This window comes from Equus caballus, chromosome 1, assembly GCF_041296265.1.
Source record: "Equus caballus isolate H_3958 breed thoroughbred chromosome 1, TB-T2T, whole genome shotgun sequence".
Taxonomy (NCBI): domain Eukaryota; kingdom Metazoa; phylum Chordata; class Mammalia; order Perissodactyla; family Equidae; genus Equus; species Equus caballus.
The window spans coordinates 40,874,316-40,890,514 of record NC_091684.1 but is presented as its reverse complement, the minus strand read 5'-3'; the positions used below and the strand labels follow the sequence as shown (position 1 = coordinate 40,890,514).

General features: G+C 37.7%; 2 protein-coding genes across 28 annotated transcripts in view; one reads left to right on the top strand and one right to left on the bottom strand.

Moving 5' to 3' along the window:
• Positions 1 to 6,913, bottom strand: part of RNLS (renalase, FAD dependent amine oxidase) — a 247,445-nt gene extending 240,532 nt beyond the window's left edge. For 2 of the 4 annotated variants that reach the window (XR_011437192.1, XR_011437193.1), the window contains exons 1-4: positions 6,480 to 6,612; positions 5,553 to 5,658; positions 4,787 to 4,929; positions 3,918 to 4,076 (exon numbers count right to left, since the gene is read on the bottom strand). Coding sequence is in view for 2 of the 4 variants with exons in the window: in XM_001503139.6 (XP_001503189.3) it covers positions 3,918 to 4,076; positions 4,787 to 4,929; positions 5,553 to 5,658; positions 6,480 to 6,597 (526 nt within the window). In the remaining 2 variants the exon portion in view is untranslated. Of the gene's footprint in view, positions 1 to 3,917; positions 4,077 to 4,786; positions 4,930 to 5,552; positions 5,659 to 5,915; positions 6,324 to 6,479 lie in introns of those variants that run through there. The other 2 variants (XM_001503139.6, XM_070262605.1) reach the window with 2 other exon arrangements.
• LIPJ (lipase family member J) overlaps positions 6,566 to 16,199 on the top strand; it is a 43,467-nt gene continuing 33,833 nt past the window's right edge. For 7 of the 24 annotated variants that reach the window (XM_070262517.1, XM_023643148.2, XM_070262578.1 and 4 more), the window contains exons 1-2: positions 10,492 to 10,541; positions 11,421 to 11,615. The gene's annotated coding sequence lies outside the window, so the exon portion shown is untranslated. Of the gene's footprint in view, positions 7,344 to 10,432; positions 11,339 to 11,420; positions 11,616 to 15,307; positions 15,407 to 16,199 lie in introns of those variants that run through there. The other 17 variants (XM_070262536.1, XM_001501539.5, XM_070262548.1 and 14 more) reach the window with 13 other exon arrangements.

Genomic DNA, 16,199 nt, shown 5'->3' with positions numbered 1-16,199 from the left:
AAAGTTATTTAATGTATGGGGCCTGCCCCATGGCCAAGTAGTTCACCCGCTCCGCTTTACAAAAAAAAATGTTAATTAATCTAGAGTTTTCAAGGTAATTGTCATGTTCTTTCACAACAATGAATATGTCTGGAATGTATCCTATTTGTAAAACCCTAGAAATAAAATAATTACCTTTGTTTATCCCCAACACCAAGCTTACTCCTCTTTAAACAAACATCTTAGACCTTTTCCTTAATGGTAAAGAAGTCACAAGCATTAAAAAGTTACAGGAAGTATTAATAATAGCTATGTGCTTCCTATATGCCTGGCACACTTAAAAGTCCTCTACTCAGATGATCTCATTTAATCTTTTTTTTTTTAAGATTGGCACCTGAGCTAACATCTGTTGCCAATCTTGTTTTATTTCTTCTTTTCTCCAAAGCCTCCCAGTACACAGTTGTATATTCTAGTTGTGAGTGCCCCTGGTTGCGCTATGTGGGGTGCCACTTCAGCACGGCCTGACAAGTGGTGCCATGTCTGCACCCAGGATCCAAACCAGCGAAACCCTGGGCTGCCAAAGTAGAGCAAGAACTTAACCACTTGGCCACGGGGCAGGCCCCTCATTTAATCTTCACTATAATCCTATGTGTGGTAGATAATGTTATTTGTCCTCATTTTATAAACATGGAAACTGAAACTCAGAGAGGAAGACCAGCCCGAAGTCACCCAGACTGTAAGTGGCAGAGCTAAGTTACAAATCCTGGCTTTCTCAATCCATGCTCTTAACTACCCTCTACAAAGTACCCAATGATAGGAGCTAAATAAGAAGCATAACGACCAAGTGCTAAAGAAGTCTCTGAAGTGCTTTCCCTGAAGTTAAGCATCAGAGAAGCCTCTGAAAAACTCATAGGCCACAGTGCTGGATCCTGAAGGAGGCAGAATATAGAGGGTATCAAATTATTCCAGGCAAGGGGAGCTTTGTGAGCAAATGCACAGAAAGAGAACGTCTAGTTCATCCAAGGAACCCAGAATAGACCAGGATTCCTGAAGAAAGGAGACTAACGCCATGACTCTACTTGTGTCTCTCAACTTTCCTCTTGGTGACTCTTCTGATTTGTGGCCACATGCTCTGCACAGACCCGACTTTTGTTTTCATTCTTCTGCTTCCAGAAATGATATTGGCAGCTTGAGGCCTTTGGTCCAAAATTAGCAGTGTTTTCGGGGGTATGGGCAGGGCAAGACTAGCACATTTTCCCCATGGAGCTATACCAGCATGTTTCTGCTCAGATGAATATGATTCTCATCTCTATGTATTCATCTCAGTGGAGCAAGAATGCATATGAGTATACCTAGGGATAGAAGGAGTGACACTCACAGGGAGATTCCAGCACCAGACCTAGTTTGTTTGCTTCTTTCTTTAATAAGAAAAAAAATAACATTCTGGTTTTAAGGATGTGAGATAGCATACCAAACTATTAAGGGAACACATTCATCTGGAGACCTTAAAAACATGCATTCCTTTAATCTAAGCATGTGGGAGAAAATCTGAGGAGCCCCATGTAGGAGGCAGCATTGTGTAGGGGAAAGAGACCTTCCATGCTCCTCATTCCTCATAATCACTCACCATATCTCAACTGTTTTATTTTACAATGTTAATCCCACATCCTTTCCACTGCCTCTACTACTTTCCTAGCAGGAGAATGGAAGAACCACGGCAGAGAATAGAAGTGTGTGGATTTCAGGCCCAGATGTTCCAGCACAGCCTGATGAAGAGCTCAGTTTAAATGTGTAGGAAACATGAAATCAAGACAATAATATTTGAAGGTGTCTCATTTTTTCTCAACCATCTTATCTCCTTCCCAGCCCCTAATAAATTGTGTGATCTTGTATAAGGCAGATTATGTCTCAAATTCCACATCTCTAAAACCAGAGGAGACGAAGCAGTGAACCTCAAGGTTCCTTCTAGTCCTAAAATTCTATGAGCCTTCCAAGGTTCACCCTTTTGTCCTAGCACTATGAACCAGGTACCAAGTCAGAACCAGTAGATTCTAAGATTATCTTCTTCCAGGGGCTTCTGAGAAGTTGGAAATAAGTCGGGAAAATAAAACAGATGCACACTCATTTGGCAGATATTGCTTGAACAATACTAGTGGTGGGTGGGTCTGCATGCAACATGGTACTTGATGCTGGGTGGGGACAGAGTGGCCTATAGGACCCCTTTCTTCATGGATTTTATGGCTTAGTGGGGAAGACACTGAAAAATAAGGATCACAATAAAATCTGATGAGTATTATAGTAGGGCAGAACATCTCAAACAGGCCTAACTAGGAGGAAAAAATTCCCATGGGGAATTGTTAAAGATGCAGATTCCTGGGCCCTACCCAGACCCTAGGAACCAAAATCTGCTCAAAAGTACCCCTTAAATTTTTTTAACTATCAATCTTCCGTAGGCAAGTTTGGAAAACATGGTGATCAAGAATGAGCAGGACACTATAGGAACTCATACCCACATGAGACAATCAGTAACAGGACAGTCTAAGATGAAGCACATACTCGAGAGCAATGTACAGCAGTGGTTAAGAGTGTGGGCTCTGGAGTCACACTGCTAAGGTTCATATCACAGCATTACCACCAAGAATGGAAACAATAATAATAGTAACAATAATAATGTCTCGGGATCATTGTGAGGATTAAGTAAGATAATCTTTGTAAGAGTAATATAGAAAGAGTAGCACAGTTATAGATCTAGAACGTGAACCACGATCCATAAAGCTTCCCTGTTCTCCAAACTGAGAGAATGTAATAAATGTAATAAGTAATTGCCAAAAAAAAAAAAAAAAAGTAGCTCTGTTTCTTCTATAAAAAGCAGAATAGGGAGAGTTGATTAAGGGAAAATCCAGACGACGCTCTAATCAAAAGGGAAGTCTTTCATATAAAAGATGGTTATTTTGTCGATCCTAAAGGTTAGTCATGATCTATAAAGACAGAGAGAAAGAATGAGAAGAAAAGCACAAAGAAAGCCAAGGACACGGGGCTGCTGATAGTGTGTACGAATGTAAGACCTGTAGCACAGCATTCATTCTACCACCAATTAGCTAGCACTTTTGGGTAAGTTGGTTAATTATAATGGGCCTAAATTTATTTCCTTGTGATGTTACGGGGTTTTGTGAATTATATTATAGTTTTATATATATTCTATATTTCCACCACCTTCATAGCGTTCTCTAGTTTCAAAATTCTGAAGGGAACTGCAGTATACACCAGATCCACTAGATGGCAATATTTGGCTTTGTAAAAGGATGTCTGTCACAGAGCCTGAAGATGCTTAATAATCAAACAAAAGGGCATTTAGGGTTCTCTAGAAAACACAGAGAGAAGACATTAACTAATTCCTCATACTGAGGTGAATACTAAATACCACTGAAATGTACACGTTAAATAGATGAATTATACGGTATGTGAATTATATCTCAAAGCTGTTTTTTGAAAAGGAGGAGGAAGATGACAGGTAAAATGTGAGCCAATGAGGCCCAAGCAAGGAAGAATATGAGACTCATATTCAAGAGCAGTCCAAGATGAGGTTTTCCAGGGGCTCACATAATCAATTCTTGTGCCATAAAACCCTTTTCTCCAGGATGGCCACAAAGAGACTGCTCTTCTTTTAGGCCCAACAACTGCATATCCATCAAAAATACTTACTTCTTAAAGGCAAGGGCAACAAGAACAATGTTCAACTTTTAACTGCTTTAAAAAAAAATTCTACAGGTTTCGGTTTGACCTAGACTAATATCAAGAACCAGGCCATAATATCAGTTTTTAAAACATGCAAATCTCTAGAATCCGTAATATACCCTTTGCTAAGAAAGTTAAAATGAATTGATGCTCTATCAAAGAAATCTCATTCCCTGAGGTAAAGGGCACAGGCTGAGACTCACAGTTTGTGATGTCACCTTGAAGCTGCAGAATCTGAGGAACTGGCATCGTGAGGACAACAATATCAAACTGCTCAGGGGAGCCCGTTTCCTTAGAGACTTCCCACTTGTCATTTCTCAGGTTGATCTGGGTTACACATTGTCTGAAGCAGATATCAGCACCTGTTCCAAAAGCAAAATCACGTTCACAGAATCAGGATTTTCCATATGAATAAGGGGGAAGAGAAGAGTCACAAACTGGATCCACTCAGGTGAATAAAATGGTGAGGGCGAAGTTTGTCTTCTATACCCGCTGGGGTTCACTTTCTTTACCTTCTTTCTCATTTAGTAGAAATTCCTCCCTTCTGGCACCCTTGCCTCTCCCTATAAATGCCTTCTCTGGGAAAAAAAGAATACTACTACAATTAATAATAATAATGACCAAAGCTATCTTTCATGAAGCACCTACTATATGCCAAGTCATCAAGCACTTGATATACATTATACCAATCATTTTCATAGATAAGGAAGCAGATTCAGAAATGTCATGCCATGATTTAATCACTGATAACAACTGCCAAAGTCTGCTTCCAGAAAAATGTTTATGCATCTATCTATTGATCTATATGGCTGTCTCTGTTTATCTATTCAGATGTGTTTATACTTATTCTTTTAAAAAATATTACACACAAGATTATTTTACATAAACCATTCTACACCTCGTTTGGTTCATATCAGCAATTACTTCATGGGAAGAAAACCAGCTATTGAGTGTTAAACAGAAGAACATCTACTTTACTTTATAACTTTATAGTATTAATATTTAATTATGTGTATAACTTTTATTTTAAAATGCTAATTTTAAAAGAAGAAAGAGGGAATTCTATTCCTACCTGATTCTTTCAAATAATGCTTAATAATTGAAGAAACTCCTTGAGGTGCCACAAAGTTACATTCTCCGTCTTTCATCACCATTCCTTCAATAGGAGAGGTCAGAGGCTTCAAAACACCATGAGCTAACAGTTCATCATAAAAACTGAAATAAATGATTATATTATAACATAATTATATACTATAATTAGCTCTAAAATACTATATTCTTTTCTAAGAATGCTTAGGGATTATAATCCTAAATAACTAGAAATCTTCATATGATCAACTCAAAGTATGTTCCGTGTTAAATAAAACATAAATCAGGTGAAAAACAGGAATGTTTTCAGAATCCATAGATCTTTTGCTGACATTAGCCAAAGGCCTATTCTCCCATATATTTCAAAATTAAAGTCAGCAAAGATAAACAGAAAGGTATTCACCACAAAAATTTTTAGATTAGATTAGATTAGATTAGGATTGACTTCCATTGCCGCTATTTTTCCTCTTCCTCAGCACCAATGTAGTAACTCATCTTTATTGAGTCCTTACTATGCTACAAATAAATCTCATCTTGATCTTCACAACAACCCCAGGAGGCAGGTATTATCGTTTTCCCACTTTACTCAGGTTAACTTTTTACTGCAAATACCATCAACAATGGTAATATCACAATAATTTCACTATGTTACAAAATGCAAAGTTTAACCATGTTAAAGATGGATGATTATATATCTTTTTACATTATATGACTTGTAAGACTGATTCCACCCCTTTTAAATAACTCACCTTTGGTGTTTTTTGGCATGATGAGAAGTGCACGTGATGTACTGAGCACCCAAGTCGACTGTGCACTGTGAATTATGAGGACTGCTGGCCGTAATCATTCTTCCTCCTTGAATTAATCCACAAGAAAATATCTTAGTGCATTAGAATGAGCCTTTTGCGATTAATGCTATTCACCTCAGATTACCCCAAATGTATTACTTGACAGACGTATTAAAGAACATTTTTTTTCAGGTTGAAGGCTTTATCATCTAACATTATCAGGAAGTAGTTAGAGAACTTGTTCGCTGATTGTAAGATATTTTTTAAAAAGGAATCATGAATAATGCAGCAGGGTTCAGCACTGTGCCTGGTACCTATACTTACTAATTTGAATAAAAGGAATGAATGAATGGATAAAATAAAATGATGAATGAGATGTCAGAATGAATCAATCAGTGAACGCTCTTTCACTCTTGCAGTAAGGTTTCATGAGAATAACAGGTTTCGGTAAACTAGATCTTCGGAAAGTCTTGGTCAATGGGCATTTTGGGATCCTCATAATCTGGAGAAAGCTGCAATGGCACAGACACGTAAAGACAGAAATCCATTTATTAGCGACAGCGGGACGCCCAAACTTGGTAAACTCTGCTCAGGCTTCCTCCCAAGCCCACCAGGACTCGCCTCCACAAATGCGCGGCACTCCTGCCCCGCCCCCAGCCCCGCCGGGGTCGCCGCCCCCACCCTCGCCCCTTCTCAGGCCGCTTCCGGGAAGGCGGAAGTCTCCGGTCACGTGACGAGGCGCGCCCCGCGCCAGCCACTTCCGGGCTGAGTTGGAAGCCGAGTAGCGAGATTTTCTTCACAGACTGTCTCTAGTGGGGCCCACGCCTCCTCCGAAGCTAGGGGCCGCGCCGGCTTCCTTTTCCCGGTTTCGGCCGCTAGACAACCCACCTGAGTCCCCGGCCTTGTCCCACACAGTGAGGTGCAGAGGACGGGCCGTCTCTCTCCTCAGCAGCGCTGCGCACAAGCTTCCTGTCAGCCCTGCGCCCACGATCAGCACCCGCGCCATGGCCCGCTGTCTCCGCCGCGAGGAGGCCGGCCTGCAGTTTGTGGAACGGCGGAAGCCGACCCAGCGCTCTTCGCCCCCTGCGCTCCAGGCCCCGGCCGTCCCCTGAGCAGTCCCACCGGCTGGCCTGCAGGGGGCAGACAGGAGGCGACCGGAGCTGAGAGGCTGCTCAGCCCTGAAGACAGGCAAACCAGCGCGCTACGGAGAACCTGGGCTTTCCCTCGGTTTGAGGGCTGGGAGGCGGCTTCCAAGACAGGCAGGCGCCATCAGCTACGCTGTAAACTCTGACCTGCCCATCGCCTAGAAAACCCTGGGAATCACGAAGATTGTACTGTGAGAGCCCGCCTCGCCGCAGGGTTGGCGTTGGCTACAGCGGAGAACCAGCCCAGCTGTCCGTGCCTGTTGGGACCTTGGCAATCTTAATATTCTGTTCGAAGGTGGGGAAGGGAAGGAACAGACCAGCGATGCCAGAGCAAGCTTTCTTCTAGGACCCTGGTGGCCACTGTTCACATAACAGGAAAAGATCTTGGAATCAAGGAGAGATTTTTCTTAAAATAGCCCTCAGACTTTATGTAAAGTTGTGTAACCTTCTTGAACCCAAATTTCTCCATCTGTGAAATGGGGACAATAGTGTTTACGTTCCAAATTTGTGAAGATTAAATATGTTTAATTCGCTAGAAAACTTTCGATCACTCATCTCTTCGATAAATTTGAAGTTCGATGTCAGAACGCGTTCCAAACGCTCTAAGGTATATAAAAATGAACAAGACGAGGATTCATACCATTACCACTGGGTTTTTTCCCCCTAACGTTGTCGTGGAAATTCTCAGTAAAACAAAAAGCAATGAGAAGTCTGAACTATTAAAAAGTAAATTACACTGAATTGCAGATAAATTCTTACCTGGAAAACTCTAGAGAAACTGAATAGCTAATAACCTTATCTATGAATAGCTAAGAACTAATAAGAAAGTTGACAAGAGTAGCCAACTATAATGAAAACATTTAAAAATCAGAAGTTTTACTTTATGTCCACATCGTAAAGAAATTACCGTGCATCGAATTGGTGATGGATTAGTATTACATATATGTAATAAAAGGTAAAAGAGCTATAAGAAAATGTAGGTGATCATATGTAACCTAAGAAGACATTTTTAAGAATAAAAAAACTGAACTGAAAGACACTGAATACATTATCACTTACAGCTTGTGTATTTCAAAATACACAAGCCAAAGTACAAATAGTAAACAAGTTTTTGGAATAGGTATGAAAGATGAAAAGTTGAGACCATGACTATGTAAAATCTTAAAGACATAATTAAATGACAAAATTGAAAAAGTAAATCTTCATAGATTAAATAGAATTCTTGACTAGAAAGAAATACAAAATTACAATAAACATAGAAGAATGTTTGACTTTTCTATGTTCAAATACAAATTAAAATGAGACGCCATTTTTCATTTGTTTGGAATTGCTTTTTAAATATGTTAAAAATCTACATTTGGCAAGAATGCTGCAAAACGCACACTTTAGTGTATTACTGGTGGGAGTGTAATGGACAAGTTTCCTGGAGTAAAGTTTGAAAATATATCAGATACGTTAAAACTATGCTCTTTAGACATTTCAGGTCTAGACATTTATCTTGGGAAAATAAGGGACGGATATGCATTAAGATTTACATATGAATGTGTTTACCTCAACACATCAAAGTATACAATCAATAACAATTGATTATGGCCATCCTTACATCCATCTAAAAGCTACTAAAAAACATGATTTTGAATATATAAGGACGTACAGGAAATGAGTCAGTCTGTAATGCTGAAAAACGGGCTACAAAACTATAGTACAATCCCAGATTTTCATAAACACACACACACACACAAATATATATGCAGTATTAGAGAAATATGAGAGGAAGCAGATGTAGTTATATCCTTCTATTATCAAATGTTTTATAAAGACCATGTATTTATAATGCTTTATTTATTTGTTAGTTACAAAATAAAGCTTATATGGTAGACAGAATAAGCTAATAAGTCTCTGTCTTAAAATTGCTTATAGTCTAATTTAAAAGATTTCTCTGAAATTAAAAGCTTAAATAATGTGATTCACAGCCACAACCTAAAAGCTCAGGTTGTCCAGCTGGAAAGGATAGTTGAGGTAATCTATTTCAACAGCCCTCTGCTGCCAACATTTTATGTCTGTAAATAAAGTCACTAAATTAAAGTGAGTTTGCCCAGGGTCACACAGTATCTCAAAGATGAAGCCAGGACAGGTCCTCACAGCCTTTTGAGTCTGTTTTCCTGCTCTTTTCCATCACCTGCTTTCTCATATCTGTTAATGGTCTGATCATCTTGTGCAATCAGTCCAGAAACCTCATAATCATGTTCAATAACTTGTTTTCTCATTCTCGATATCTATCAGTCCTCTGGTCTTTTTGATCTCTTTTCCCTTGTCTCTTTTGGCCAATCCCATTAAATTATACACCAGAAAAGTCCAAGTTCCACTTCCACCAGCAATATACTAAAGTTTTACTGTATTCTTGTCAACTGTAGACATTTAGTATTTTGAAAAGTAATCACCAACAGATTTATTCCTTACTTACATTCAATCAATTGTTAGTTCTTAACTGAATTATTACAATAGCTTTCTAACTGCTCTCCCTACTCCCACAGCGAGCTTCTAGATCAGTCACTACCATCCTCAAAAAAACTTTCAGTGGCTTTCAGTTTCTTAAAGAATCAAGTTCATCTACTTGGCATAAAAAGTATTCAGTGAGGGGCTGGCCCCGTGGCCGAGCGGTTAAGTTCGCGCGCTTCGCTGCAGGCGGCCCAGTGTTTCGTTGGTTCGGATCCTGGGCGCGGACATGACACTGCTCATCAAACCACGCTGAGGCGGCGTCCCACATGCCACAACTAGAAGGACCCACAACAAAGAATATACAACTATGTACCGGGGGCCTTTGGGGAGAAAAAGGAAAAAATAAAATCTTTAAAAAAATTAAAAAAAAAAAAAAAGTATTCAGTGAAATTTCCCCAACCTATGTTTATATTTTATCTTGGTGATCTTCTTATGTCCTGTGCTATAGCAAAATTGAATTATGTGCCATGAACACATTCTCAGATTTTCCACTTATGTGTGGAAGTGGTAAACCTTTGCTTATGCTAGTCTCTGAGTATAGAGTGTACTTTTTTGACTTATGTTTCCAGTAGTCGTGAAATTGCATTAATTCTTCACTCTATTTTTCTTTTCCCCTATGATCAACCATAGGCTCTTTAAAAAGTTATTGAGAATTCGGGATTGTTGTGACCATTGAATAAAGGTAGTCGTAGTGGCTTATGATTTCTCATTACCTTAGTCTCTAGCAAGTGGTATAGCCACCCACCCCTCCCCGACCCTCACCCTCCAGAATGGGTTATATTAGTCCAGAGGTATAACTATAGGGTAGTGGGTGCATGGTTAGCTACTGGCACTAGTGTATCTTTCTGGTAGAGGTGAGGATAACTAGATGACCTACCTAGAGAAAGTAGGATTGCAAAATAGCTGGGATAGCTCCCTACTCTCGTATTTATTCTTCCTGCTTACCTTGACCTTTTTCCTTAACTTCTTTCCTACTCCTGATCTTTGCAAGGCTGGCTCCTTCTGATCATTCAAGTCCAACTTAAAAGTCACCCAGAGGAGGCATTCTCTAACCACTTAATCTAAAACAGCCACCTAGTGACTTTCTATCCCATTAACCTGTTTAATTTTATTCATATCACTTAATAAGTTTTATGTTATCTTGCTTTTTTATCTGTTTACTTATTAATTGTTTATTTATTATCTTTCTCCCGCTAGAATTTAAGCACCAAGAGGGTAGAAACATTGTCATATTCAATACAGTATCCCTGGCAACTAGAATCAAAGTTGGAATTTTCAGAGACAGAGTTCACTGTTTGCCTAGAAGGTATACAAGCCTTTCAAGGATAATACTTAAGATAGGCTGAAGGGTAATTCAGTTGGGTGATCAATATTAAATATCCTTTCCAAGAGGGTGCTTTTTTATGGTATAATATAACTAATACTATAAAATATCATGCCAGTCAGCAAAGGATATCTATGAGTGTGATGCACAGCTTTGTCTGTCCTCACTTAACAGTGTTATTGATAGATAACTTGGATAAAATTGATCTAACAGTTTTTAGACAGCATAAAACCAAGATGAATAGCCCCATACTAAATGGGACTATTTTAAAATCAGGATTTTAAAAGATTTCAACAGGCTGTCACTGAAACAAACTTAGCCAAAAGAAAATTAGACAAGGATATTCAAAGTCTTACCCTGTGTCTAGAAAATAATTTTACAGAATCAGGGAAAGAGTGCTTAGAATTTTAGTTGCCTCTAAGCTCATTATGAGTTAACAGTATAATAGAGCTGCCAAGACAAAAAGTAAATATAAACGTAAGCCATGATAGTCTCACACTATTTAGACTGGCCAAACCACATGTAGAAAACTAACTATGTTGAATGCTGGATCTCAGATTTTAAAAGGATCATTCAGAAACTGGTGCCATTCCAAAGAAAGGTGATCAGGATGGTAAGCAGACTTGAAATTATCTTCTTGGAGCAGGTAAAGAGATGTCTAGCTTAGAGGACACTTGGGGAGAACATGAAAGCTATCTTCAAATATAGGAAAGACCTTAAAGGCAGAAAATAATTGGACATTTTCAGTATACTAATCAATTGATGAAAACTACAAGAAGGTAGATTCTGGCTTAACTCAAAGAACATGTTTCAGGAATAATTTTAAGTAGATACAACTAAAAATGAAATGAATTTCCTTAGGAAGTAGCTTTCCAATTGGGAAGCCTTCAAGCAAAACTGGATGAACGCTTAGTGGGGGATATTGTAAAAGGAATTGAAGTACTGGATACAACAGCAGTCCTCAAACTGGAGTACACACAAGTTAATGAAGATTTTCTAAATGGGAGACAGCTATAGTTTCAAGGGAACCAAACTCCACATCCTCAACTGCTGAAGGTACTTTTTACTAATATATCTGTAAAAGCCTTTGTAGTCAAGCAGATTCTCCTTTCCCATCCTCCTTTTCACAATTGCTCTTGAATAACCTTACAAAAGGAAGACTTATCTCTCCTTTATCAGTAATGTTACTATGGGGCATTACTTTGGGGAGTAAAAATTTCTGACCTCCCAACAAGAGACAATTTCATACATCGGAATTGGTACTGACAAAGTGAATGATCAAATCATCCTGCAATTTAGTTGGTTTCCAATTCTTTGCCTTCAACAAAACTGAAGAATAACCCAATAGAACAACCAGCTGAAAATCATTAAAAATAATTTTCAATTATATTTTTTAGAAATTTTTTAAGATATAATTGATATATAATATTGTGTAAGTTTAAGGTGTACATGTTGATTTAATATATTAATAATACTGATATATTGCAAAATGATTAATACCATAGGGTTAGCTAACATCTCCATCACATCACATAATTACCATTTGGTTTTAATGGTCAGAACATTTATGATCTATTCTCCAAGCAACTTTCAAGTACTACCATGATGTACATTAGATCCCCAGAAGTTATTCGTCTTATAACTGGAAATTTGTTCTCTTTGACCAACATCTCTGCATTTCCCCACCCCTCAGGCCTTGACAACCACCATTCTAGTCTCCGTTTTTATGAGTTTGGCTGTTTTAGATTCCATATATAAGTGAGATCATACAGTATTTGTCTTTCTCTGTCCGACTTATTTCACTTAGAATAATGCCCTCAAGGTCCTTCCGTGACATCACAAATGGCAGGATTTCCTCTTTCTTTTAATGGCTGAATAAAACATATTTATATATCACAACCTTTTATCTATTCACCCACTTATGGATACTTAGTTCATTTCCGCATCTTGGCTATTGTGAATAATGCTGCAACGAGCATGGGGGTGCAGATATCTCTTCAAGATAGTGATTTCATTTCTTTTGGATATTTACCCCAGAAGTGGAATTGCTGGATCATATGTTAGTTCTATTTTTAACTTTTTGAGGACCCTCCATATTGTTTTCCATAGTGGCTATACCAATTTACATTCCCACCAACACTGCACAAGGGTTCCCTTTTCTCCACATCCTTGCCAGCATTTGTTGTCGCTTGTCTTTTTGACATAGCCATTCTAACAGGTGTGAGTTGATAACTTGTGGTTTTAATATGCACTTCCCTGATGGTGAGTGATGTACCTGTATCTGTTAGTTGTGTATTCTTTGGAAAAATGTCTACTCAGATCCTCTGCCCATTTTCTTATCAGATTGTTTGGGTTTTTTTGCTGTTGAGTTGTATGAGCTCCTTATATATTTTGGATATTAACCCTGTATCAGATATCTGATTTGCAAATATTTTCTCTCATTTCATAGGTTGCCTTTTCATTTTGTTGATGGTTTCCTTTGCTATGGAGAAACTTTTTAGTTTGATGTAGTCTCACTTGTTTATTTTTGCTTTTGTTGCCTTTGATTTTGGTGTCAAATCCAAAAAATCATCACCAAGACTGATGGCAAGGAGCCTACCACCCTGCGTTTTATTTTAGGAGTTTTAAAGTTTCAGGTTTAGGTTCAATTCTTTAATCCATTTTGAGTTGATTTTTCTGTATGATGTAAGATAGGGGTCCAGTTTCCCTCTTTCATGTGTGACTATCCATTTTTGTATTTCAGCTCTGTGATTTCTGTTTGGTACTTTTTAACATTTTCTCTCTTTGTTGAAATTCTCACTTTGTTCATGCATTGTTCTCCTTTCCCTGAATGGAGTCTATATGCATACTTCAAAAGCTGCTGAGGGTCAGGCTTCTAATTTAGCAAGCATCTAGAGGCTGACTGAGACCCTCCCCAGAGATCAAGCAAGCCAGCAGACACCTCCTCCACATTCTCCCTCACGCCTGCCCCAAGCTGCCAGTATCTCCCTGGAAGGAGCTTGAATACAGGTTTGGAACCCAAGCTTTTGTGGCTGCCTCCCTAGCTCTGATAGCCAATGTGTTTTCTACTCAGGAGTCCCACAGGACTGGAGCAAAAGGAAGCAGCTCTTAACCAGCTATCCACCCCTGTCTCAGCACTGAGGGAGCAGGCAGAAATGCCCACCTACCAGTTTCTCCCTCGAAGGGGCCTAACTACATATTTTCCCATTTGATGCCTGATCATCTGGCTTTTCTCTGGGTGCTGAATTCGATTCTCCCATTTGGGATGGTGATGGGTCTTGGCATGGTCTCAACTACTGGGGGACACTGAGAACAAAGAAGTTGGCTTGGTAATCACAAAGGTCTGAGAGACAGACAGGAGCACGGGCCAGGCTGATTGACAAGGTTCATCACCTCCATAAGACCACTCTGTCAAGACTAGGAGGGGTGGATGTTTTATCTACTGCACAGAAACCAACAGAAAGGGTCAAGGAAAATGAAGGAACATAGGAATATATTCCAAACAAAGGAACAAGATAAAACTCCAGAAACAGATCTTAGTGAAACAAAGATAAGTGATTAACCTGATAAAATTCAAAATAATGGTCATAAAGGTGCTCACCAAGTCAGGGCACTCATTTACAAAATTGGGTAGTTTGTTTTCTTATTGAATTTTCAGAGCTCATTATATATTTTGGATACAAGTCAAGTGTGTGACTGGCAAATATTTTCTGCCAGTCTGTAAATTGTCTATTCATGCTGTTAACAACATTTTTCAAAGTACAGATGTTCATAACTTATTAATTTTTTTCTCATATGGTTTCTGCTTTTGGTATGATATCTAAGAAATATTTGCTTAATTCAAGGTCACAAAGATCTCTTATGTTTTTCATTTTATTTATCTATCTTGTTGATGCCAGCACCACTTCATCTTGATTCCTGTAGCTTTATAATAAATATAATAAATAAGTCTTGAAGTCAGGTAGTATAGAATTCCAATTACATTTTTCTTTTTAAAAATTATTTTGGCTATTCTAGGTTCTTATCATTTCCGTATAATATTTAGAAACAGCTTATTAATTTTTACAAAAATACCTGCTGGGATTTTGATTGGGAATGTGTTTTTCAAATCTTCTATATCCTCACTGATTTTCTGCGTATGTGCTCTATCAATTATAAATTGATATCTCCAACTGTAATTGTGGATTTAGCTATTTCTTCTTGCAGCTCTATCAGTTTTTGCTTCTTATATTTTAAATCTCTATTATTAGGTACATAAACATTTAGGTTGATAAACTCTTACTGAATTGACTGCTTTATCGTTATGAAATGACACTACTTACACCTGGTTATATTTTTTCCTCTAAAATATGTACTATCTGATATTTATATAGCTTTCTTTTGATTAGTATTAGCATGTTATATTATTTTATATCTTTTTAATGTCTTTCTGCCTTTATCTTTAAAGTGGATTTCTTGAGGGTAGCTTTCCTTTTTTATCCAATCTGACAATCCCTTTTGATTGGGCTGTTAGATTTAGGTCAAAGTACTTAATTTTGGGGAGGAGGAAAATAGTAATGTAATTGTTATCTTTTAAACTTCAAATTCGAAGTGTTTATTACTGACTTTTCTATGTTTACTTTTATACACTATAAGCTCACTTATTAGTTGTAGGAGATTTTTTAGTGTATATAGATTCTTTAAAATTTTATACATAAATGATCAGGGATGCCTTTAATTTTTTGTTCTTACTTAATTTCACTGTCTAGGACTTCTAGTAAAATGTTGGATAGGAGTGGTGAGAAAGGACATCCTTGCCTTGTTCCCAAACTTAGGGAGAACTCATTCAGTCCCTCACTAAGTATCATGTGAGTTGTAGATCTTTTTATTCATTGTTTGTTGAGAGGTTTTATCATGAATAAATAATGAATTTAGTGAAACACTTTTTCTGCATCTGTTGAGATAGGGATATGTTTTTTATTTAGCCTGTTAATATGGTAAATTACATTAATTGATGTTAGAATGTTAAATCAGTCTTGTGTTCCTGGGATGAACCCCCATAGAGATGTATTAATTTTTTTATGTATTGTTGGATTTATTTTGGTGAGAATTTTGAAATCCATGTTCCTGATGGATATTGGTCAGTAGTTTTTTTCTTTCATAATGTGACTCATAAAATTAATTGGCAAGGATATCCTCCCTTTCAATTTTCTGGAAGAGATTGTGCAGAATTGGTTTTATGTTCTTTAACGTTGGGTGGAATTTGACAGTGAAACCATCTGGGTCTGGAGTTTTCTAACAGAAGGTTTTGTACTATAAATTTAATTTTTAAAATAGATATAGGACTATACAGGTTATCTTTTTTTCCCTTGGGTGAGTTTTGTTAGTTTTTCTTTTAAGGAATTATCCTATTTCATTTAAGTTTTCAAGTTTATGGACATAGTGTTGTTTGAATTATTCCTTTAATATTATTTTCATGTCTGTGGGATCAATAACAAGGATACTTCTTTCATTCCTGACATTAATAATTTGTGTCTTATCTTCTTTTTTTTTGGTCATCCAGGCTAAAACTTTATTAATTTTGTTGATCATTTTAAAGAACCAGCTTTTTGCTTTGTTGAGTTTCTCTATTTTTCTTTCTTTTATTTTCATTGATTTCTG